Source organism: Lonchura striata, chromosome 3 (genome assembly GCF_046129695.1).
Source record: "Lonchura striata isolate bLonStr1 chromosome 3, bLonStr1.mat, whole genome shotgun sequence".
NCBI lineage: Eukaryota > Metazoa > Chordata > Aves > Passeriformes > Estrildidae > Lonchura > Lonchura striata.
Window position 1 is genome coordinate 2084916 of NC_134605.1, and position 25085 is coordinate 2110000.

The following is a 25085-nucleotide window of genomic DNA, read 5'->3' on the forward strand; positions in this document are numbered from 1 at the left end:
ATGTCCGACTGCCTCTCACGGGTAAACTCAAACCAGCTTTGTACCATGTCATTGCTCCGCGGTCTGCAGTCAGTAAAATCCTAAACACTTAAGAGTGGAGTTTTTTTATGCAATTATACAAGTCTAAGGAAAAAATAAGTGTCTTTACGACTTTTCTGTCTCGGGTCGCTATTCTTCTGCTGAGGACTTGGGCGTCTCCGATCCCTCCAAATTGCCGAAAACTGGACTTTTCCCTCGCAGAAAAATTGGAAGCGTTTCTGGCTGTAGTTTTCCCGTCTCCCAGTAGACGGCACAACAGCTCAATCCTTGGGATGCAGAGCAGCCCAGCGGCTTTTCTCTTTTTTTTTCCTTTTTTTTCTCTTTTCTTTTCTTTTTTTTTTCTTTTTTTTTTTTTTTTTTTTTTCTAATTAAGCAGCCACAGTTTTACCCAGCAATTTCTTTTATTGTTATTATTATTTCATTCAACGAGAAGCACAGGAATATCGACAGAAAAGAAAGAGGGTTTGGCATAGGCAGGGAGTACAGGAGTGCCGGAGGGCGAATGGGCTAAAGTCAGGGATCGTCGCCAACCCCGGCGCGGAGCAGCGTTTCCAAATTAACCCAAATGAACTTGTAGAACCCAAATCGGGTACGAAAAAACCCTTCAGCAAGCCCAACGCCATGGTGTTACCGGCTCAGGGGTTACTCTACGGATTTTAGGCTGTGACGCTGGGTTTATAATGTGAAATAGGAAGGGCAAGGCTCAGGTCGGCTCCGCGCTGCCTTGCCCGGGCTACCCCGAGGTGCCACCGCGGGGAAAACCTGGCAGCCGCCGCAACTTTTGTCCCTGAAAGACTCCTTTTGTGTGCGGGTGCCTTCACTCCCGCCGCCGGCACTGCTGTCACCGTTGAAGTCTCGAAAATCCCGGCCGGTAACTCATTTCCCAGTTAATTTTATTTAAGAGGGGGAAAAAAAAAAAAAAAAAAAAAAAAAAAAAGATAGCGCTGTTGGAAACTTTGAAGACAACCGTAAATTTTATTAGGAAATATTTCACGAAGCCCCTCCGTTGAATGAATCAAACCCCTCCGTAAGTTCTGCGAGCGGCAGGCCCGGCCGCGGGGGAGCAGCGGGATGCTCCCGGTCCCGGTCCCGGCGCTCCCGGGGCGGCCGCGGCTCCCGGGGCCCGGGAGCGCCGGCGGTGGGCGCAGGGCAGCCCCGGCTGACCCCGGGCTGACTCCGCGGACGGTCCCGCTTCTCTTTTGTTTTCTGCCTCGGCAGCCGGTAAACAAACCCCCTCCCCAAATGCTGCGCTTCATCTGCGCGCTTCAAGCCCCTCGTTCTTAAATTGTCGCCATCCGCACCCCACCCCCCAGCCCGCTGTGACCTTTAATGGGCTCGAAACAAGTGCGGGTTTCCCCCTCACCCCCCGTCCCTCTTTCAGCCCTTCCATCAGGCTCTGACTTTTTCGGGTATCTCCGCAAGTATAGCCCCCCTCCTTTCCTTATCTGAAGCATTCCTGGATTATCTCCCGGCCGCCTTTCCAATGCTTTCTTCTGCGGTTTCTTGTTTGTTTCGCTCTTCTGCTTGCTCCTATTTCGGTTTTCAAATTTCAGTATTAATGGTGAAAGAGAGCACACTTGGATGCTAATTCTACCCCCGTCCCCTCCCCAAAAAAAAAAAAAAAAAATAAACCCTGCTAGGAAGGCGGCAGGGAAGCCAGCTAGAAACCATTTGATTGTTCCTAGGTATGACTAATTCTTTCCTTAAGCTGGGAAATTCAGCCTGATTAAAAGCCTCATTTATTATCCGATAAGCAAATGGACCCAGATTCCACCTTGTGGAGGAGGCTTCCTCGCTCCCCAGACGCCTTTTTTTTGCCTCAGCTCGGCGGATCCCTTCGCCAAAGGCCCAGCCGCGGTCCGGGGGAGCCGCGCAGCAGCGCGTAGGGGCGCGCAGCGCTCCGCGCTCCGCAGCGAGGCCGGCCCGCCGCACCCACCAGACCCCCTCGCTCTTCCCTCATTGTTTTTCCCCTCTGCGTATTTCCCCCCGCCCCTCACCCTTTCCACCCGGCGATGGGTAAGCTTCAATAGATTCCCGCAAACCAGCAAGTTTTTGGAGGAAAGGGAATTTAAAAAAACCCCAAAAATCCAACAAACCAAAAAGACCCAAACAGAGTTGCTTTCCTAAAAAGGCGGCTGGGTGAGATGCTGCGCGGGTCCGCATCCGCGCATCCGCTGCGGCAGGACTTTACCGGGATAGCGCGGAGTTGGCCGTTTACTTTTTCCCGTTTAATAGATGATTAATTGCTGTCCGGATTAACCCCCTTTTTCTTTTTTTTTTTTCAGTTTTCTTTCTTTTTTTTTTCTTTTTTTTTTCTTTTTTTTTCTGGCCGGCCTCTCCCAGGCGGAGAGGCGAGCTGAGCAGTTGCTCACAGCGAGCCCTAAGAGTAATAACTGTTTGCTAATTGTAAAATCCTTATCCAGGATGAGGTTTGGGCAAACAATTTGTAGGGCTGTAATTACATTGTAAAAGTGTTTCGGGCTGAGTTGCGCTGAATTAAGCTCATAAAGGCCTAGTGGAGACGCTGAAAAAGGGTCTTTTGGGGGTGGTTTTTTTTTTTTTTTTTTTGCTTTCTTTTTTTTCATGGTGGGAGTTGAGGGGAGGAAAAGAGGATGGGAAGAGGAGGAAAAGCATCCCCGGGAGCTGGGTGACAGCCACCCCCTGGAAGAAGGGAGCGCTGCGGCGGGGAATCGTTACCGAGCGCTTTTCCCCGGGGAAATCCACGGAAATGAGCCCCACGCGCGGGGCTGGGCTGGGTGTGAGGGGTCAGTGCCTGAAAACGGCTCTTACCTGGGAGCTCTGGGTTTCTCTCGCCGGGATAAAAAGCCGGTCCTAGCGGAAAGGGGACGGGAAAGGAGCGGGGGGGAGGGATGGAAAGGGATTTCCCCGAAGTTTGAGACGCGGCGGCGGGGGTCCGGCAGCAGCGGAGCAGCGTGCCCTGCGCCCCGGGGGATTTAGCAGAGGGACGCCCCTGTCACTCCCCGGTTGTGCCCAGCAGCTCAGCCGGGACCGCTGTACCGGGGGCTCTCCGTCTCCGGGACCGCTGTACCGGGGGCTCTCCGTCTCCGGGACCGCTGTACCGGGGGCTCTCCGTCTCCCTTCCCGGGAGGAGGATGCGCTAGTGTCGGGGCAGCCGTCCCCGCTCGGGGCTCGGCCCGCAGGTAGGGGCACGGCGAGTTCTCCGCGGCCAGCCCGGCGGGGACCGGCGGGGCTGCGCGGAGGGATGGCTATGCTTTTGAACGCAACGGAGCGGACCCCCGGCTCGGCGGATGGAGGCACCGGCGGGGGGGATCGCCCCGCGCGGGACGGCGGGATAGGGATGGGGATGGGGACGAGGATGGGGATAAGGGTGGGGGTAAGGATGGGGATAAGGCAAGGCCGGGGCCGGCCGGGCCGGGCCCGGGGGCGCCCCCCGCCCCGCGCGCCGGTCCGAGCCCCGCTTCCCGCCCGGACCAATGGGGGCGCGGCGCGGGGCGGCGCGGCGCTGATTGGTCGGCGGCGGCGCGGCGGCGGCGGCCGGGGGCCGGGTGAGCTCACTCGGCCGGCGGCCGCGGGGGGAGCCGCCGGGGCGGGGGGTGCGCGGGGGGGCGCGCCCGGCGAGGCGGGCGGCGGAGCGAGGGCCGGGCGGCGGCGCGACCCCGGGGCGCTGCGCGGGCGCTGCGCGGGGCGGCGGCGCCGCCAGACAAAGGCGGCGGGAGCGCCCCCGCGGCCGCCGTGAGGCGGGGAGCGGTGCCGGGGGGGGCGCGGAGGGCAGGGCCGGGAGGGGGCGGCGTGTCCGAGCCGCGGCGCTGCGCGGGCGCGGGGCGGGCGGCGCGCCCCCCTGCGCCGGTGGCGGAGTTGCTGCCGCCCAGCGCATTGTGTAAGACGCGACCTGTTATGGCCACCACTACTTCCGGGTTCCCGCAGTCTGCTCCAGCCCGGCGCGGCGCTGCGCTCGGGCGGAGCGGCGGCGGCGGCGGCGGCGGACGGACGGACGGACGGACGGACGGACGGCAGCGCTCGGACCGCGGCGGCGGCGGCGGCGGCGGCGGCGGCGGCGGCAGCAGCGCCTCCCCCCCCCGCCTCCCCCCATCCCGCCCCGCTGCCCTTCCTCCCGCGCCCGCCCCGCACGGCACCCGCGCCCGGCCCGCCTCCGCCAGCCTCGCCCGGCGGCCGCGCAGGGGCAGAGCGAGCCGGCGCCGGCGAGGAATTAGGAGCGATCCGAGGAGGAGCGAAAAAAAAAAAAGCCCCCCATCATCATCATCATCATCATAATAACCATAATAAAAGGAGAGCCGGCGCGTTAGAGAGCCTTTTTAATTTTTAATTTTTCCCCCTCCTTCTCCTCCTCCCTCGATTTAAATTTTTTTTCTTTTTTTCTAAAAAATTTTTTTTTCTTTTTTTCCTCTTTTTTTTTTTTTTTTTTTTTTTTTTGGGTGAGCGCACTCGAAAATTAACATTCGCGGTGTCCTGCGCGGTGGGAGCACACGCAGCGGATCATCATCAGTCATTCACCACCTTGACAACCTCGCCTGTGATTGACAGCCGGAGTGGCAAAAAGCCATGAGACTTGGTAGTTGGGTTTGAGGGGCACTTTAAAAAAAAAAAAAAAAAAAAAGAGAGAGAAAAAAAAAAACTGATTTGGGGAAAGGATATTTGCTTTCGCCCCGCTGCTGTCTTGGAAACGAGAGGGGGAGAGTAAGAGAGAGAGACAGGGAGAGAGGGAAGAAAGAAAGAAAAAAGAAGGAAGGAAGGAGGGAGAGTTGGTTTTTTTTTTTTTTCTTCTAATTTTTTTTCTCCTTTTTTAATGCTGAGTTACCGTATCGCTTCGCTGAGATCCAGCAAGCCGAAGATTTTACTCGATTGCTTCCATTGCTGGAGACGCTAAGGGATTTTTGCCTTTTTTTGGGGGTGAGGGGGGGGGAACTTCGTGTTTCTTTCATTTCACACTGGCCTTAAAGAGGATATATTAGAAGTTGAAGTAGGAAGGGAGCAAGCAGGCCGATGGCGCAAAGGGTACGTATGATTAAAAAAAAATGGATTTCAAATGTGAAATAATATTGAAACGTGGCTGACAGAGACGCTGCGAAAAAAGTTTCTTTTTTTTTTTTTTTTTTTCTTTTTTTTTCCTCCTTTTTGGAGTAGGGGCACAAAGCGGTGTCCTGCAGCGGGAGGATTTATCAGTTGTACTTGTAGGCTTAAAACCTGTGTATATTGCTATTTTCTTGATTCTTTTACTCCTCATCCCGGAGCTCTCAGGGAAGAGGCGAGCTTTCTATACATTAATGACATGCAGGCATGTAAGTGAATATGTCCGAGCCTCTGTATTTGTTGGTTTTGTAGCTCTAGTCCTACCAATGTCTTTTTAAAAATCACCAGTGCTTGAAATATTTGAATGTGTGCATGTCTCTGAGCATTTTGCTGTGTTAGTGATGATATACCGCTTCACTTTCAGAAGATAAGTTCTGGCTGGGAGTAAGCACAACTTTTTTTTTTTTCTTCTTTTATCTGTTTTTTTACTCACCTCCTTTTTTTTTTTTTTTTTTTTTTTTTAATATATTTTGTCCCAAAAGGTACAGTGCAGTGGGCAAACTCCCCCCCACTCTTTTAGAAAGAAAGTGACTTTAATTTGAATTGGAGGTTACCAGCATTCACTGCCATGTGTATTGTTTCTATTTTGGGTGCGATCCCCCCCCTTTTTTTTTTTTTCCTTTTCTTCTAACTACCTCCTAAATTGGAATTTTGAGAAAAAAAAAAAATCAGCTGTAGTCGGGTGAACTGGGATTTGGGGAAGGAGAAAAGCCCTGGAAAGACGTTTTCTTGCCTAATTTGCCTGCCGCCGTCCGAGAGCTGGTTGGGAAAGAAAGTTCCTCTGCTGACAACTTGCCTTTTACTCTTTCGGTCCAAGCAAGTGTCAGGGATCTTTAAAAGTGTTTATTCACACCTTCGCTTTTAATAGATGAAAAGTGGCCGTTTCCCCCGCTGCCTGGGAACCGCGGTAGCTTTCGGTCCTTAATCTTTAACAAAGAAAACCCTTAGGAAAAAAAAAAAAAAAAAAAAGCATTCCCAAAATCCCGAGAGCCCGGGCGAACGTTTCCAGCTTTTCGGCTTTAAAAGTTGCGTTCGCGTGGAATTGCTGGAAATCCGCAAATCGCTCCTTCTCCTTTTTGGTTTTGTTTTGTTTGCCGCTGCTGAAGTTTTTTTGGTTGGTTTGTTTTTTTTTTTTTTTTTCTTTTTGCATCCTCGCTGGGGGGTGAGAGGTACCTGACTTGTTATCAGCGGGGAAAAAAAAAAAAAAAAAAAAAGTTTTAGCGGAGGGAAATTTGGATTCCGGGAACCGCTTCCATTCACGGTGTGGGGGGGGCGGACGGGGTGGTGGTGGGGGGGGGTGGGAAGTTTGGGGATGGGGATTGAGGTGGAGTTTTTTTCGCTTTTATTTATAATTATTATTATTGTTGGTGTTGGTGGTGGTGTTGTTGTTATTTCTGCTGCGCCCCAGCCTCGGAGGGCTTCGTGCCGGGTCGCCTTTCCCTCCCCAGCGCCGGCGCGGCGGAGCCCGGGCGCGCTCGGAGGGTTTTTCTTTTTGGGGTGGCGGGGCGGGGAGGATCGCGGTTTATCCCCGCTTTTGGGGAGGGGGGGACGGGGCAGCGGAGCCGCCGCTGCCCCCGCCTCCCCCTGACGCCTGTCCCCGCTGTCTCTCTGCCCCGCAGTACGACGAGCTGCCCCACTACGGCGGCATGGAGGGGGTGGGCATCCCCACCACCATGTACGGGGACCCCCACGGCGCCCGCCCCATGCAGCCCGTGCACCACCTGAACCACGGGCCGCCGCTGCACTCGCACCAGTACCCGCACGCCGCCCACGCCAACGCCATGCCCCCCGCCATGGGCGCCTCCGTCAACGACGCCCTCAAGAGAGATAAAGATGCCATCTACGGGTAGGTGCCGCGCAGCCTGCGCGGGGTGCGCAGCGCCGCGCCGAAAAGGGACCGCGCTCCTCGTTTCGTGGCGCTGCCGGCTTTTTGGGGAGGGTTGCGGGTCATCCCCCCTCTGGGAAGAAGGAGGAAAATAATATTCCCATGGCACAACCTGCGCCGGGCGGTGAATCCGTGCGCGGAGTTTTGGAGCGGGGAGAGTTTGGAGAGCTTCGCCCAACTTTCCACTTTATTCCGTCTTTCCTTGCGCTGAGAGAGCTCAAGATCTGCTTCTCTCGGCTCTTTTTATTTTTAAATTTTCTGTTCATTTTCTTCTTTTTTTCCCTCCCCAAATCCTTTATCCGACAGTTTCTCAATGTGGCAACTTGTAAAGCAGTTTCTAGGCCGTTGCGATGGGAGCTGGCGGGGTTATTGCGCTGGGCGCAGATGCTTTTAAAATGTATCTGCCCAGCTGGAGTTTGAAGGGAAGTTTAAGAGCCTTTAAAAATCACTCTCAGGACAGTGAGGAGAAGGGGGAGGAAAAGAAAATCCACAGAGTTCGGTTTCTTTATCGGTTTATCAGAAGTCTGAAGGGTTGGTTAAAAGTCGGTGGTGTACGGTACCCAGAAGGAAAGGGGGGAAAAAAAAAAAGCATCAAGCCCTGGGAGGAGGGAAAAAAAAAATTAACTCCCTGTTATAAATATACATATATATATACATGTGTGTGCGCCCACGCTGATTTATTTATTTAAATTATTAAACAGGCGAGGGAAGCAGATGCACAGGCTGCCTTTCTCTCGGGGCGGCTGTCCGGGCTGGGCACCTGGCTTCCCCCGCGGCCGGCGGCTGCGGAGCCCGGGGGCAGAGGGCTGGGCAGGCCGTAGGGAACCAGCCCGGCTTGGCCAGCGGCTCGCAGCTCTGTTGGGTGGGTTTAAGGGCTTTTTCCCCTGTTTTTTTATTTTTTTTTTTCCCATTTGGATGAGGATTCTTTTCTTTCCATGCTTTTCTGTTGGTTTGGGTTTGTTTATTTCTCCTTTCGCTCCCAGCAAATCTTCCAGCAGAACAGCAGAAAGCGGGGAATTAAAAGCATGAGAGGCAGAAGCGTATGCCCAGGGATTTTAATTTTTTTATTTCATTTTATTTTATTTTTTCCTAAAGACAAGGAAAGTTAATTCAAAATGGCTGCTGGAACCGGCTTGGGTTTTATTCTTGGCTTGTCCTAAGGTTGAATTAACAATATCTGTGGCCAGACAGCCGGGGGATGCCCGGCTGGATGTGGGGAAGGGGCTGGGAGGTGCGGGGGGTGCCGGAGCCCCCTCTGTGGGTACCCCCTTCCCCGTGCACGCTGCTGTGGGACTAACTATTGTTGTGTTTGGGGTTTTCTCTTTTATTTTTTTTGTTTTGTTTTGTTTCGTTATGATATTTTCCCCCCCTCTGTGTGTGTGACTATTGTATTTTCTTTCAGACACCCCCTGTTCCCTCTTTTAGCACTGATTTTTGAGAAATGTGAATTAGCTACATGCACACCCAGGGAGCCCGGGGTAGCGGGAGGCGATGTTTGCTCCTCTGAGTCTTTCAATGAAGACATAGCAGTGTTCGCCAAACAGGTCAGCAAAACCGGGTTGAAAACAGTAAAAGAAAAAAAAAAAAAAAAAAAAAAGGGAAAAAAAATCGTATCGAGAAAAACAAATCTCTGTTGAGATAAAGATGCGCGTTTCCCCCTCCCCCCTCTCTTACTGAAAGTGACATAAAAACCAAAACAGAAAAATCCCCCAAAACCCCAACCAAAACAAAACACGAGAGAGGGAAAAAAAAAAAAAAAATCGGGAAATCTCGGCATTTACCACCCCCTTTAAAAAATGGATGAAGTGGAGCGGTCTGTGCCCGGCCGGGAGTTTGGCTGCGCGGCTCCCGGGAGCCGGGACGGGCTCTGCCGGGGAAGCTCCATAGGTATTTTTCAGTATATTTGATTCACTTGCTCAAGTGTTTGGCTGATGTACTAAATCCAGCAGTCAGGGCTTTGCACGGAAGGTTACATAATGGACCCGACAGTGTAATGAAGCAAGAAATAATAACGTCTGTTTTTTCTGCTCCCATATTTCAAATCATTTTTATTATTATTTTTTCCCCCCTTTCTTACATTTAGATCCGAGCAGAGAAACCCCTCTTTTCCTCTAATCCTGAACTGGATAACTTGGTAAGAGTTAACACTTCTTCCTCTCCCCACCCCCACCCTCCCTTCCCTTCCCATTTATTTATTATTTTTTTTAAACTTCTGTGTCATCTGGAGAGGTGGTTTGATGGCGCTAAATTGAAAATTTCTCACGTGGATTTTTAAAAATTATAATTGTTACAATGATTGCTTTTATATTTACAAGTAAATATGGTGTGGTAATTGCTTGGAAGTAAAAAATCCCATAAGGATATAGATAAAGGAAAACACCATCCAAAGAGGAGCTGGCGGGCTTGATGGTGAGCTTGCCTGCCCAAGAGGAGCGTGGATTTATCTCCACTCTAACCAGCCCCTCCACGCACCTTTTAAGCAGCTCGATGGGAAACAGAGAGGATTACAATGGCTGGAGATACACCAGTGGCAAATTCACTGAAAATGAGGTCGTTTCTCTCTTTCTTTCCTTCCCCCGTTAAGGATAAATATTTTGCCTCCACTGTAGGAGTCCTGCTCCCGCTTTCACAAAGCGAGGAGCCAATGGTGGTGTTTAGAGGGTTGTTGTTTTTTTTTTTTAAGAAATGTTTATGATCCGTATAATTCAGTTGCTTCGTTGCAATTGGGATTTTTTTTTTTTTAACTCTAGGTCGCTTCTCGTTAAACAGTGCACAAAGCCACCGCTATTAAGTTTTAGTGTTATTGCCATAAATCAAAACAACTTTTTATTTACTACTAGAGAAAAGTCAAGCTGCAAAGTGTGGCCGGGGTGGCTGTGGGAAATATCCCCAAATCCAGGAATGGGATTAATGCTTATGTTGTTTGTGTCTTTGCAGATGATTCAAGCCATACAAGTATTAAGGTTTCATCTGTTGGAATTAGAGAAGGTAATTTTTGTCTCTCTCTCTCCCTCCCTTTCTCTCTACCTTCCCCCCCCCAGCTCCTTTCTTCCTCCTCCGTTTCAGTACTGCTGAAGTTCAGGCTTCTGGTAAATTTGCATAAATGTCTTTCTTTCTGGTAATTAGTGTCAAGACCAATCTTGGCGTCCATTTCTCTTCGCAGTTTAATTACAATTTCAGCCTCTAAAACCGAGCTCTCGAACGCCCAGGCCTTGTGTTCATTGTAATACTTTGCTGGCTTTGTATAAATAGTTGCAGTTCTGTGGTGCCGCAGATGAAACTCGAAATGGTTAGTTCAGTCAAGCCCCCGAAATTGTGATTAAAAAAATAAATATATATTATGTTTTTTCTTGGTGATGGTGAAGAAGAGACTTTGGTTGCAGTTAGTTGGAAGGGGGAATTTTTTTTTTTCTTTTTTAAGAGCCATCTGCAGGTCAGGCTCAGGGCGCGGATTGTCCTGTAACATTTTGCAGAGACAAAGCAGAGTTGATAGTTCTGTCTGTCTCTTGTTCCTGGGAATATTGTACACCTCAGAGCAGAAGAAAGAGATTGTGGCCTAAATGCAGGATTATTTTGTTGGCTGTTTGAGAAATCTTAGGAGGGAGAATGCTAATTTCTAAGCAGGCGGTGTCATCCGAGCTCACGTTAAATTGGAAGTGCGCTCTGGGTTTCCTGAGGATTTTTTACGTGTCATTGATAGCTGGCCTAGAAGAGAATTCCCTTTCTCCTAAAAATAAACATTTTGAGAGGTTTTTAAATAGTTGAAAAGTTTCTCCTGCGCCTCAGTCACTTTATCTAGCCATAACTGTCAGGTTGTTCTTGCTCTACCAAAATGTGTTAAAATCTGCCCATTAATAAAGCCGGCTCAGGTACAAGTCTATCAGAGCAACTGGGGATTTCAGGGCATGGATGCCTATAATGTATTTCAGCCCAGTGCATGTGGATTTTTTTTTTTTTAAATCCTTTTTTCCATCCTAGTGGAAAGGGTTTATGATGAAATAACTGGATGAAATTAAATAGTTTACCTTAAATGTCACCCATGCAGGTCACCTCTCTAATGGCCACAGCTCCGGGAGCAGATGAATTTAACACGGGTGTTGAATATGTTGTAGCCTGTGAATCATCTTGTCACTGTCAATTTTCTGGGATATCTCTATTTTGCGAGAAAAGAAAGTTATTCCTAATTCTGGATGCGTCTAGAGGTCTCAGGGGGATAATTGCAGTGTGTTTCCCCTATTTAGGACTTTTGATGTCACAGGGGCGAAGGGGGGAGACTGGTTGCACTTGTCAATTTTACTTATGTATTCCTGATTATATTTTCTTCCCTTTTTTTCCCCCCCTCTCTCTTCTTTCTTTTTCCTTTTTTTCTTCTTTCCTTTTTTGGTTTTTTTTTTTTTTTTAACCTCTGTCCTAATGTAGGTACACGAATTATGTGACAATTTCTGCCACCGGTATATTAGCTGTTTGAAAGGAAAAATGCCTATCGATTTGGTCATAGACGATAGAGAGGGCGGATCAAAATCGGACAGTGAAGACATAACAAGATCAGCAAATCTAACGGATCAGGTATGATCTCGCCAACGTCGCACACGCTAAAAATTTGTATGCAGATCGCTTGCTGGGTCACTACGCCTCCTTTTATTATTTGCATATGATTAAGTCCCTTTTAGATAAATTTCCATCGAAATGAAAATTTTTGAATAATGTGGCTATTATTGCTTCATTAAGGCTTGCTCCCGGATTCGACCTGGCGAGATGAGCTTGTAAAAGCATCGCCTGCAAACTCGACCTGTTTCTTGTCGCTTTTAATTTTTGTCTTTATTTTATTTACCCTTTCCAATAATAGGAGTGGTATCAGTGAATCGCTGGCTTCTTGGTAGCTTAGGGAAGGAAGGGCTGGAGTCGTTGACCAAAATAATAATAAAATCCGAGATAGGTGGTCCAGAGAAGACAGAGAGGGTTTGAAATCTAGCAAATACTGGCTATTTTCTTCCCGTCTCTACGGTTCATTAGTCCGTCTTGTCAGTTTTCCTTGGCCGAACGCTTTTAGACTTGAGTGAACATTGCTTTGTGCACGCCTGCCTGCTGCAAACGCGCCCATTTTATTTTACTTAATAGGAGGAAAAAAAAAAAGGGAGAAAATAAAATGGGATTCAGGTTTTAAATTCTTTTCCTTGATCTTTTAAGTTTTCAAGCCTTCTCTTTAAAAAAATTATAAATATAGTATGAAGCCAAGGCAGCAAAGCCTCGCGTGGCTCTGACGGTTGTCCAGGTTTTGTTTGGGATGGTTCAGACCTTTAATGTCGGCTGCAGCGGGGTGGGAAATGCGGGTGAGCTGAGTGGGGAGAGCTGGCTGTCCCCTCTCCCATCCCTCCTCCTCCCACTGGGTGCAGACTGGGATCCTTGCCGTGTCCTGGGAGCACTTGGGGCTAATGCAGGAGGTGCCCAGATCTAAGTGAAGCTCCTGGCTGATGGTAGTGGCTGAGATTTGGCTTTCACTCGAGTTGGGTGGAACGGTGGGGTTTTCGCGGTGCGTTTGTTTGCTCTGAACCGAGGGGTAGCGGCGCTTTGCCTGTGAGAGGGGGGACCTCAAGCACACGCACAAAAAATAAATCCCCGCTCAAAGCCCCCAAGTTATTTCTTCTTTTTGATCAGCTACGTAAATATAGTGCTAGGAGTGATCTGCTCCTGACTCTGGAGGTTTCCTTTTGTTCAAGCAAGGCGCAGCCAAGCAGACAGGAGTTTCCTCAGCTGCTTTGCTGTTATCACTGCCACTGTCAGCTGGGAGTTATTTTATAGATCACCGACATGAAGGTGCGTTGCATTGCAGTGTGGCCAGTATCTGAAATATTTTCTCCTATCAGCCAAAGGCTATCGGTTTGTGATGGGGAGGCAGGCTTGAAGGAAGGCATGAACTTTTAGAAAGGGGTTTGTGCACATAGGTCGGTTGTTTTGAAGGGATTATTTTTCCCACCCAATTCTGCTGTACAGGGGAAAAGCTTGGCAGAGTGGGTGGAGGGTGGTGCGGCAGGGAGGTACCCGGGGCTGGCGAGGATGCTCCGGGAAGCTGCCGGCCCCGCTCAGTGCCTTAGGGCGAGGGGAACCCTCCAGCCAGGGTCTAGCTGAGGGAAGCTCGGCTCGCTGATGTTGAATAAAAATTGTAATCCAACAAGTCTAACTAGAAAATGGGTTTCTAAAAGCTCTGGAGTGCTGGGTACATAAAGCTATTTGAGCAAATTACAAGAATTGCTCAGGGGCACGAATGAAATCAACACTTTAATTGCCTCCAAAATGAAGATTTATACCCCATTTTCCCAACGAATCATTATTTTATTAAAGTGAAAGCTAAAGAAATGGAGCCGCAGTTTTGGGGTTGCTGGGGGTCGCTGTGTTTCTCCACCACCCCGCGCCCCCCTTTTTGCGCGGACATTGCTCCGTCCCCTCTCCCGCTTGTGCGAGCGCTGCCCCGGCTCCGCTCCGCGCAGCGCCGCGCAGCGCCGTGCGCACCCGCGGAGCCGCGCGGGGAGCGGGGCTTTGCTTTCCGCCTTGCAGGGAAAAGCTTCAAAAATGCGCTTTTCCCCTCCCCACTCCTCTCCCCCGGGCGATGAAGGCGGCGGATCAAACCCGCGGGGGTTGCGCGGGGGCGGTTTTACCGGGGGATGCGCAGCCCCCCGCGCCCTCCGGTAAACTGCGGTGCCAAGCCCGGCCCCGGAGCGGCCGGCAGTGTCGGAGCCCTAATGGTTCCATAATAAGGTGTTGAGTGCTGGTCGCCGGGGCGGCTAATTAGGATGTGACTGCGCGGGGCGCGTTTATGGCTGCGCGGCCCGGGGATGCGCGGGCGCGCAGGGCCCGGCGGTGGGAGCGAGGGGACCCCCGCCTGCCCACGGCTCTGCTTGGGAGAGTAGTAAAAGAGTAAGTATGTAAAAGCTTTTATTATGGATTTAATTACATTTTCGTATATTGTGGTAGTAAAGGTTACAGTTAACAGGGTGTTTTTTTGCTTTTAATTTATTGGTTTCCCCTTATTTATTCTTTCCCTAAAGGCCCCTCAAAGGCAGTGCCTTTAAGTCCCCCCGGTTAATAGAAAGCAATGACACTAATGCTAGATTTTGCAAAGTAAAGCCCTATAACACTAACCATTGTTCAGTGATTTAACCAGCTCAGTGGCACTAGGTCACTAAAATAGCATCCTTCTCCCACGGGCTCGACCCCGCTGCCTGCCAGGGTGAGACCTGCAGAGTTGCTGTTTACCATCACAGCTCCACAAGTACAAGGCAGGAGTCTGGGCTTTTTGCTGGGGAGAGTTGAACTCCAAATCATCCAGACCCCGGGACTTTAAAAAACCTAGCTGAGGAATGGCAGTCATCCTCAAAAGTTTCAAAATAAACCTTTTTTAATCATTAGCTTTTCAAACGTTTTGCATGTTTAAATTTTCAGTGTTTGTCAGAGCCCAGGAAGATTTAGAACACAGCTGTTGTGTGATGTGTCTGGGAAAACTCCTTCTGATTTAAAAAAGAAAAAAGCCCAAAGACTGCCTGTAGTCTGACAAGAGAAATTTGATTTTGTAGGTAATCCTGAACTGTTACCGTGGGGCTGCTTTTTTGAAGCCACATCACTTTGGCACCCAGGTGCTCTAGTCCAAACTGTAAAATTTTCCTACAAGAGCGTGTCTACAAGAAAGCCTTTAGAAAGTCCTTTAAGGAAAACACGGTCCAAAGTACCCACCACATCCAAGTAAAATGCATTAGCTGTGTAAGATAGATTTTATAGGGACAAACCAGTATTTTTCTTACTGAAAATAAACTTGTTGATCCCATCCACAGTAGCATTGCTAGATGAAAATTGCAATTTAATAGTGCACAAGCCAATTACAGATGCAGAAACTTTTAAAGGCAAATCGGCGAAGAACCAAATTCCTATAGGAACTATGAGGGGAAATGATCAAAAAATGAACATGAAATAAGACTTCCTGCAAGAAGGTCCATAATTCAACATTATTTGACTCCACTGTCAGGGAAATTGTTGAAGGATAGTAAACTGATACTGGAGTCTCAGTCATTTTTGTTACAGTCTTAAATGTTTGCAACTGTGACGTTTTAGATGGCCCTTCTTGGGTGATAATATATCACATATATACACACGTATATAATAAAGCAACACCTCTATTTATGTTGCAATAGATTTTATTTCAACTTGTGCAGTTGCGGAGTTGCTCTAGCAAAAATGCGGATAGACAGGAGCTTTTTTTTTTTTAAATGGAACAATTACTTAAAATATATTCTTTACAAAGAAAGAATCATAAACTGGAATCCAATATAAAGCGTAGCTGAAAGTGGTAGAGTTGTTCAGGGCATTGACTGGCCACAACTAGACTTAACTTTCCAAATTCTCAAATATATTAGCTATACCTTGTAGCCAATACAACAATAGTGCCTCAGGGAAAAAATTACTGAGAAATACTATTTTACTCTGGGACTTCTTCACAGGTACTTTCAAACCATATATGGTTTTAAAGAGGAGAGCTAAAAATATTGCTGCCTTTAGGATATGTGCTCCCATATTGGGGGAACAGGCATCGAAATAATAGATGTGGTGCAGAGGGTGCAAGGTAGAATTCATTTCTGCATAATAAAAGAGTTGCAGCAAAGTAGGACTCTGAGGACTACCAATAAAATAATATTTAAAAGACTCGAAATTTAATTTTCTTCCTCTTACTTTGTTACTTTGAGTGAATCCTTTTTTTTGTTTGTTTGTTTGTTTTTGAGTAATTTTTGTTAATTTTTGCTGTGATATTTAGAAACTGTTATCATTCTCCAGTTTGGCAGTCTGTTTATGTAAGGATAGAATACGTTAATTTCTGTTCCAGACATGTTTTCATCTGATGCACTGTGGCTGAAATTGTATTAGCAAAATAAGATTTTCTTTGCTCTCCATTTCTTTAAGTGAGTAAATACATTGTTGTGTAGACATAAGATTGAATATATTTTCTTTAGTTTGTGATTTCAGTTCATGAATCTTTGGGGTTCTTTTTTATTTTTTAATCATTCAAGAACCCAAAAGAGCCATCCTTACAGCTGGGTGCCTTCCTGAAGTTGCATGCTCAGGCCTAATATCCGTGTAAAGTTTTCCAAGATGAAGTTAGGTCTTCTTGTAAAGGATAGTTTAATTCCCGGATTTTTGGGGGAATTCTTTTCAACGTCAGACCTGACAGAGCTGAGTTTAAACCCCAGTTAACCTCAGAATTGATCCTAAACATTTGCGAGTATATCCCAAGGCATTCCTGTAAGCCAGAGCTCGCCGTGTCTGCATTAGAGACCGTAGATTGTTATTTTGGGGCAACTTGGAGTCTTGAAAGTTATGGAAAAATGAGTTTTACCTTAAGTTTAACCTTTATGGCTGAGGGTTTGAGTCTTTCCATGGCTGCTGGTCCACAGATAACAATAAAGGTAATGGGCTCTGCATGCAGAAGGGTTACTACAGCCCCGCGTGGGCAATGTTAGACCTTAAAAAAATCAGATTATATTGCTCTCAATCAAAATGAGTAAGTGTACATTGTGCTGATAAATACTACTTCAAAAAGCACTAAAAATCCAGCACAGCTTCTTTAAATTAGGAAATCTTTTGTTTTGTTTCGCATTTCTGCGTTTGGGGTTTTTTGGTCACGTGAGGATGCAGTTAGGATCTATCTTGTGTAATCTAAACAAGTTTAAGGAAATAAAGAGGAGAGTTGTTTCTGGTCAGGAATGTTTTTGGAGGTTTCTGGAATTGTTTCCTGGTGAGGGTTGTGTGAGGGAAGGAGAGACTGGGGTGCGCTGCAGTGTCACCTCATGTCCTTGGTGTATCACCATCTTCTCCACATGCTGTTTCTCAGAGCAGGCTTTTACTTACACGGCAAATTTGGAATAATTAGTGGCTATATTTTTATTTTTTCCTGCAGCTGCAGCAATATTTGGAGAGGGGGCTAGCTCTAAGGGAGCACACGTTTTGTGCTTGCCCTTCTTTGAGCGCATTTACGCCGCTGATTAACGACTCCGTACCGGACCCGCCGCTGATAGTCCGTGACGCCTCTGAAATACAGCTTGTCCACAGTTCCTTCAGCTCTTCTTTGGCCTGCTTAGTGTGGCTGCCTTTTCACTTATTTTTGCCCTTTGAGATGTAACCTGGAGCATAGGTGAGAGCAGAATCCCATCAGGCCAGTGTCCTCAGGATTCCTTTTGTTTTTTAATTTAGAGGAGATCCCTGGAAAGCTTCAGCCCCTCAGCAGTGGCGGTGGGGGCTTGGTCTCTGTTAGGGAGAGGAGCCCCGTCGCCCCTGAGGGCTCAGCTCCTTGAGTTGCCTCACTGGTTGCTGATGTAATGGGTTAATTTATTTATTTCTGATAAATACATATCCAAGACGTAAAGAGCGACGTGGACGTTTCAGGCTCGTGTGAGTCACTGTGCGTACAAAAGCAATAGCGCAGGCAGCAAGTGGTTTCTGGGTGTTATTATGTTTTCGAAAAGGGAGTCTGAGATTTGTCATAGATGTCTGGGGAAATGTTGAAAATTTAAATGTTGGTGAGGTGAATTAAAAAAAAAAAAACAACGTGGGTTTGCCCTGTAGGCAAAAGGTCTGTTTGCAATTTAAAAAAGAAAAGATATTTAAGAGTTATAATACAGAGATTGCCGTTTTCTTATGAACTTGCTGAGCATAGAGGAGGTAGGATGGATTTTTACCTAAATTTGGCCTCTTCTATTGGCAACAAGATGGACTGCTGAAAGTCATGGTGTCTTATTATTTTGCAAATGGTTTTTATTTTGCAAGCGTCTTTAAATCCAGGCCATTGAAGAAATGTTTCTTCCCTGCCCCCGTCGGAGGTTGTACATAAGTCATCCATGAGTTTTGGGGATCAATAAAGGGATAACTGTGAAAGGCAATGGCCCATAACACACGGGGAGTGGGATGAGTTGATCTAATGTTCCCTGCCTGGCCTCAAAACTCGATGAATCTCTGGGTTTGTCCACACAAGGACACTCAGGAGAGGTAAGACAAATTGATTGGGTGTAAAATTAAAGTGCATTAGTTAAAGTGCATTGGACTATTGTGTGGATGCTCTCATTCAGAAGTAAAGTGGCCTTAGTTCACTTTAGCCTAATCCCCTTTGGAGTAGGCCACTTTTCTTTTGAATGAGAACATCCACATTAACTTTTAGTTAATTCGTCTTTCCCCAGCGTCCTGGCGGCCTCGTGCCCGGCGCTCTGGAGAGGTTGGGCCGGCCGGGCGCTGGCTCCCCGCGAGCTTTAGGTAAGCTTTTCATTAGGCATATTTCATCTCCCGCCATGAAACCCGCCGGCACCCTGCCCGCTCCTCCGCGCCCTCCTCTCCTCTCCTCCCGCGCCCCCAGAGCGCCGCTGTCCTTAACGCTGCCTGGGAAAAAACCTGGGAACTTTTGTGGTGGCGGGGATTTGGGGAGGGATGATGGGGATGAGGCAGGGGGAGAGCTGCTTGCACCCCGTCCGGAGGAGCGGTGATTTATTTGGGCATTGTGTTTCCCAGGTGAATCTGGTGAATTTGGCATGCTCCTTGAATAGGTAGTTTCTTCCCTGTGCAGTGGTAAGTCATTTTTTAAAGACAGTGAAGAAATCTAGATTAACTTTTTTCGGCTGATATTTCCGTGAAAACCGAGATTGAATATTAGCCTATAGGAGAGCTAGCTTACCTGATGAAAAAAAAATAACAGTAAGATAGTTCTGTTTTATATTTTTGCTGTTTTATATTCTTGCTTGAAGTTCACTGAGCCCGAGTTTCTGTTAGAGATATTTTCAGGTGTCTTCTAGAGCTTATAAGTAACCTATTTATTTACTTTTTACTGGCTCGGCCATGTGTGCCTACGCTGTGGCATGTCACACGCTTGCCATTGCCCCTTTCATTCATAATAAAATTTACAAGGGTTCTTGCATTAGTAAGCAATTTGCTATTGGAGCCTTTCCTAGAAATACAGAATTCTATTTCGCCAAAGTATTGTGTTTCCTCTTCAGTCAGTACTGAGGTGAGCTGTTTTCTCAAGGACTCTCCAGGCATCTATATGATATTCCCACTTGGGCAGATGATCTCCAAAACTGTGTTACTGAGTTCTTCAGCCTGAAGAGACATTTCAATAAATTAAAATTCTCTTATGAGCATCACCAGACTTTGAATTTGGCCAGTTATTTTTGTTTGCATTTTGGCTTTCTTCTGGGTGTTTTTTTTTTTTTTTTTTTTTTTTTTTTCCCTTGGTTGGCTTTTTTAATATAAAGCAAATATGCATCCAGACCTTCTTTGCAGAAATAAACTGGCCAACAATAAGAGAGGTAATTCTTTATTTGCTTAAAAGAACTGCCTGTTTTAACTTTAGAGGTACTGACCCAGAGTAAAGAAACAGCTGATGCCATCACAGGCAGTGTACTGTATTCAAACAGCTGTACAAAATGCAAAGCTACAGTATTAATCCTGCCATTCACAGTTTATTTAAGTTTTTTAAGCTTCTCTCATATGGGCATGGCATCAATGCCTAATTATGCCTCCATTAGTGTTACTGGGCCCTTAATACAGAAAATTATTGTATTTAAACTTTGGAAAGCTGCATGGATGTAATGTAAGAGTCTTGCAGCTGGCACACAGTCAGGGAAGGCAAACTTTACCTTGTAATTTTCTTTTCATTCATTTGGCCTTTAGGTTTTGGTCTAGTTTTGTTGCTGAGGTCAGACGATTGCTGATGTTTTTAACACTGCCTTTAAACAGCTCCATTGAAGTCTGTGTAGCTCTCAGGAGAAGAGAGGGTAAGAGCAGATTAAAAACCCCATGGCTTTGTTGGGATGCAGGGCTACAAGTGTCTGTGCAAACAGAAATGGTAGAACCTATATTCTCATGGGTGTCTTGGCCTGCACTGAACCTGGGCCAGCTCTGTCAGTGCAAGCAGATTTTGGTCTGTGGGCATTAAATTCTTGATCTCTGGCAGGGCTGGAGGTACCTGTTGCATCGGGGTGGGTGTGCAGGGGTGGCCCTGGCCTCGGCTGGAATATCACCTGCTGGCTCAGCAGCAACCCGAGGTGTGTCCTCTCACATGGAGGTCAGTGGCTGCTTGCTGATATTTGGATTAATCTGGTAAATTAAGTATTAACCACGGCCAACCCCATGCTAGAAGCCTTGGGAGGACACAAATGCTGTAGACTCATTAAGCGGCACTTTGGTTTTAGGCTTGAGCCAGTACAGGGGACTCTTCTCCTTGGGGTGCAGCCACAGAGATGCTTTGGCTCCCGAGCTCCCACACTTGCTCCTGCACCATGGAATTACCTTGCATAGGTAGAGTTGGCAAAATTTTTTGGTGAGGGGAGTGTCCCAGTGGCCTGTGATTTACAAATTTTCTCTTGTGTACTGTTGTGCAGCGTTACGGGGCAGCGGTGTCACTGCTGTGGTTTGGTGACGGGTTCGGTGTCACCAGGAGGTGATTTGAAGTCACAGCTTTGCTCTCCCCTTTGCTCATGTTCACACAGACATTTTGGGCAGCACTTGGCGTGGACAGGGGTTCCCCAGCTGAGTGGCACTGCTGGGAATCACTGTGACAGCAGGGTGACGGGCAGAGAAGCCTCTCAAACACACGCGCCGGTTGTTTCCCAATATTTGCATGGATGCTTGGGACGAGATTCTCATGCACACTGGTGGCAGCTTAGGCACTACACTGGAGCCGTTCTTTACCCCTCTCTGCCTGGAGGATTTTGCAGCTGTGTTACCCTGGAGGCTCCTGGCCCTCCTCCCTGTTGCACAACCAGTTTTACTGGCGTGGCTTCCACCTTCTGTGGCAGCGTCCCTGTGCTTTCCCCATGTCCGTGAGGCCCGTGGCGGTGTTTTGTGGCAAAACTGTGTAGAAAAAGCAGGGTGTGCACAGACGTACCTTGCTGCATTAATCTAACTCCTGTGAGAGTTCTCTTTTTCATCACTATTTTCTGTAAAGCCAGAGTGATGGTATGCACATGACTAGTATGTGCAGGGAGGATTAATTTAAATGCACACGTGCGCGTCGAGCCGGCATTTGGCCCTCAGTGACAAGTGTTGGAGAGGTCCTTTGGGTGAGAAGTGATGCAGCAATGCTGGAGGGGCAGGGGTGGGGAATGCTGCTCTGCTGACAGCGTCAGGCAGGAGGGGAGATGCGAATTCTCTTCCCAGGGCTGTCACTGAGGTTCTGGAGCGAGACAATTAGGTGCTTGTGTGCCGAGATTTTCTACTTCTCCTTTTCCCTTATTGTCAGGTAGGGTTGATAGCTTAATTTATATGTCATCTAGTGATTGCAAGGTATATCTAGAAGATGTTTAAGAATGAGCCGTGATATGTTATAGTAATTATTTTGCTCTGTGAATAATTTGAAGAAAATGTTGCCAAGAAAGCAAAATGTTTTTGTTTGGTGTCATAGGAAAGTACTACGCTGAATTGGAAGACTGATGGTAAACTTTGCTTTTGGTGGCTTTATGCTTTGGCTTTGACCTCTTCTGCTATTTTCCACTAATTAGCATTTTTAAAAAGTGTTTAAAGGAGGAAGGAGATAAGCTCTGGATGGAATAGGTAGCAGTGCTGCTGGTATCTTCTGCAGAAGGGGCAGAGTTGTGGGGTTGGCTGGAAACACTCACAAGGTGGTGGCCTGTCCCAAGGTCTGCCTGGCCTGAGGCACGGATCCATGCGGGGCCAAGCACCACTGGCTACTCCGAAAGCTCCCTGGGAGGTGCCGTGGGACCGCACAGACCTCTCAGCCCAACGTTTTTGTGTGACTCTGGCAGCTAGCTGTGCTTCCAAGCCACCCCTCAATGAGCGGGTGGAGGCACCAGGGAGCCACGGCCACCTCAGCCTGGCAAACCAGCCCTGGAGCTCCTGGCCCCTGGCTCCCACAGCTGGGCTCGGTGTGTTTTGTGGCCGCTGGCTCGCTGGCGTGTGGCTTGCAGAGCCCTGCGGCCGCGCTGCAGCTTTGGCTTGTTGTGAAATGGGAGAAAGTGGAGGAGCTGCTCTGCTCTGCTCCGCTCCGCTCTGTTCTGTGGAAGGGTTTGGCCATGAGCGTTGGAAAATGTGAATCACGGGGATTCCAGTTTTAAGCCTTCTGGAGATAACGGGCAGCACGTACTGGAGTGCGTGACTCGCAGAGGGCCTTAAAAAACAAGGCGGTGCCCTCGAGATTAAGCAAACATTTTATTATCAGGAACACATTTTATACCCAACACAGCCTTTGTAGGTATCGCATCCATCCAGACAGAAAGGTGTAGCTGGAGCAAAGCTAATTATACTGCGATTTAATTTTGGTGTTGAACAACAATGCAAAGCGAGCGGGCTCTTGAATCCTGCGAACAATGTGCCATAATCAAAATATGCTGACTCCGAATGGCGTCTGTTGTCAGTTAGCTAAAAATCCCATTCGATATTTGTGACACAAGCTCAGGGTTTTTGCTTGTGATGGAGCTGGAATGAAGCATGGCTGTTGCAGAACAAGGGCTCTGCTTGTGCCTTCCCTCCCCAGGAAGCCCCTCTTGGGCCGATGGGATGTTGGAAGTCAGAGCCTGCATTTAAGTAAAGCAAAAAAATTTGCAGCGGGTGCCCCGATGGGTTAATTTTTGTCTTCTTGAAAGGTATCATCCCTATAAATCTGTAAGAGGAATGCTTAGAGATGTAGGTTTTTCTGTAAGTAAACCTTTGCTGAGTCCAGATATTCAGGGTGAGGAGCACTTCTTTCTGCAGCACTGATTCCTGCTGAGGCTGCCTGCTGCGACCCTGGTGGGACAGAAGGGAGAGGGTGGGAAAAGTTGAGGTTGAGGTCTCCCTCCTGCCCAAGTCTGTCTGGGTAGGCCAAATTTGGGACCTCAGCCAGTCGTCTGACAGCCTGTGCTGTCTCATTTGTACCTGAGCATCTGGCAGATCCCTTTCTAAATGACTTTTAACACAGAAACGCAATAAAGGGAAGGGACGTCAGGCTCTCGTTTTCAGGCTAAATGGCGAGACACTTTTCCTGTTTACACCTTTGGAGGAATCATTACATGAAATATTGAACAGAAAACTCTTATTTGTCTCTGAAGGCCTTTTTCCTGGTCTAGAAAGATGTGGAAAATTCTCCAATCTTATTAAATGTAGTAGGAGTCAAGGAGGACTAACACACCTCAAGGACTTGCACACTAGGTTTCTGGATATAGCAGTATTGTTTGGGGCTGACTTTGTGCATGTTTCTGCATGATATGTAAACTTCAAAAATGTGGAGCAGTGATCTTTATCTCCTGACTGTAAAGCTGTGTTTCCTTGTGTCAGAAAAGGGCCAGTGGTTAATGCTATCTAGTGATATGTCTCTTATCAAAGGGAGGAGACAGGTTTACAGTGTGGGGTTGCTCTAAATAGAAAGTACTAGTCAATGTTTGTTGTATGGGAGATAAAAACCCTGCATCACCATCAGCTGGCTCGGTTAACCTGGCTGGACAGGCAGTGTTTACTGTTGAGCTGGGATTTGAAAAAAAAAAAAAATAAAAGAGCAATGGAATAAGGTCAGTCAAATTTTAAGGCCCACTGTGATTGAGGCTGTTGCTGTTTAGGTGTCCATCAAAGCTACCACGTGCAGCAACCTCCAATGCAAGAAGCAAACCCTGAAGTCTAAATGCTTTTATTGCCAGAAGTTTTTTGAGTGCATTAGAACCCTTTCTCAAAGAAAAGTCCATCTGCCCATGCTGTCCCCCCTGGGAGGACTTTGGAGGTGACTCCCCAAGTGCAGCAGGTTTGATTTCAGCATAGGCAGAAGGTGTTGGAGCTGTGCTTCTGACAGAATGCAGCCCAGGCTAGGGGGGGCTCTGCATAGCTTGAACACGTGCAACCCTGTGTGCACACAAACATGCACAAATGGGCTTTTTTAAAGTCTTGCCCCTGCAGAGTTGACAGGGCTTTGGTGCCTTCTGGAAGAGAAGAACTGTGGTTTTTCTCCTTCCTCTTTGTCTTTATGTTCCGCCCAGTCTTGATGATCTCCATTTCATTCTCCTTTATTTTTTGTGGTTTATGTTTGCTGCTTCCAATTATTCTTTTTCCTTTGGAAAGCACTATCACCCTGTCCTTTTGCACTCATGTTTTCCATTCCTCCTGTTTAGGACTATCAGGCCCTTTCTTCTCCCTGCCATGGTCTCTTTTCCTCCATGCTTTGAGGGTAAGGAGGGAGTCAGAGGCTGTGCTGTGTTTGAGGTGCCTCTGTGGGGTATGCAGCTGTGTAGGGTCAGCTGAGGCACGACAGCAGAGCTAACAGAGAGCCCTGGTGTTGTTGGGTGGATCTTGGTTTGGTGACCCTTGACAGTGTGCACTATTACTTGTGCCTCTGGTCCCTTCAGGTAAAATCCTGCCCTTGTGAAAATCAGTGGCAAAAGTCCTGTTTATTTCCACTTTTCTGGTATTCACATTGATACCCACTCTCATTCCTTTTATCTATTTGTCTCCCGTGTTGCATGCATAAAGACAGCTTATATCTTATTTTTCCTATGCAGCTGCGAAGACTTAGAGAAGAGTCTTACCCTCATTTGCAAGGAGGAGAAACTAAAGATAGAAAGCTTATGACTTTTCTGGGGCTAGCAAGGGAATCCAGGTCAGGGCTGAGACTTCCATGCAGAGTTTTTTCTGCTTTTTAGTTCGCCAGGCCTTGCCTCCTGTAATGCTGCAAAGGTTTCCATCTGTGCACAAGTCGCCCTCACTGTTCTGCTTAGTTGCAGGCGGAGTTATCGCCTGCCTGTCATTTCAACGACCTTATTTCCCTAGCATTTTCCCTTATTTCCCTAGCATTTTCCCTTATTTCCCTTGCAACACCATTTTTTTCCATCTGAACCCGGTCGTTGTGCCTTTGTTGTTCTATTAAAAATAATTAACCTTTGAATCAAAGCTGCCCGAAGCAGATGATGCAAGAGCTGTTGGCAGTAAAAAAACATCTATTTTTTAGCATTTTCAAGTTTCTACAGTATGATTTATTCTGACCCCCTTGGTTTTGGTTGTATTGGGTGTGATGTCCCCAGCTGGTTTTGGCAGGCTGGGAGGTGGGATTGCTATCAGCCTTGGTTGGTCCCACTAGGAGATGTTCAGGTGG

The 25085-nt window shown here is 47.7% G+C and overlaps 1 protein-coding gene and 1 long non-coding RNA gene across 5 annotated transcripts in view; one reads left to right on the forward strand and one right to left on the reverse strand.

Moving 5' to 3' along the window:
• Window positions 1-986: 986 nt before the first annotated feature.
• LOC144246029 (uncharacterized) lies at window positions 987-3432 on the reverse strand. The gene is made up of 2 exons (XR_013339635.1): window positions 2830-3432; window positions 987-1569 (listed from the first exon to the last, which is right to left on the reverse strand). It is a non-coding gene; the product is annotated as an uncharacterized LOC144246029 (long non-coding RNA).
• A 760-nt stretch (window positions 3433-4192) lies between these two features.
• Window positions 4193-25085, forward strand: part of MEIS1 (Meis homeobox 1) — a 107342-nt gene continuing 86449 nt past the window's right edge. Inside the window, exons 1-6 of one of the 4 annotated variants that reach the window (XM_077781843.1) lie at window positions 4193-5034; window positions 6729-6955; window positions 8397-8538; window positions 9078-9128; window positions 9932-9982; window positions 11414-11560. In XM_077781843.1, coding sequence (XP_077637969.1) covers window positions 5023-5034; window positions 6729-6955; window positions 8397-8538; window positions 9078-9128; window positions 9932-9982; window positions 11414-11560 — 630 coding nt within the window. In that variant the 5' untranslated portion in view covers window positions 4193-5022. Of the gene's footprint in view, window positions 5035-5056; window positions 5319-6728; window positions 6956-8396; window positions 8539-9077; window positions 9129-9931; window positions 9983-11413; window positions 11561-25085 lie in introns of those variants that run through there. The other 3 variants (XM_077781844.1, XM_077781842.1, XM_077781841.1) reach the window with 3 other exon arrangements.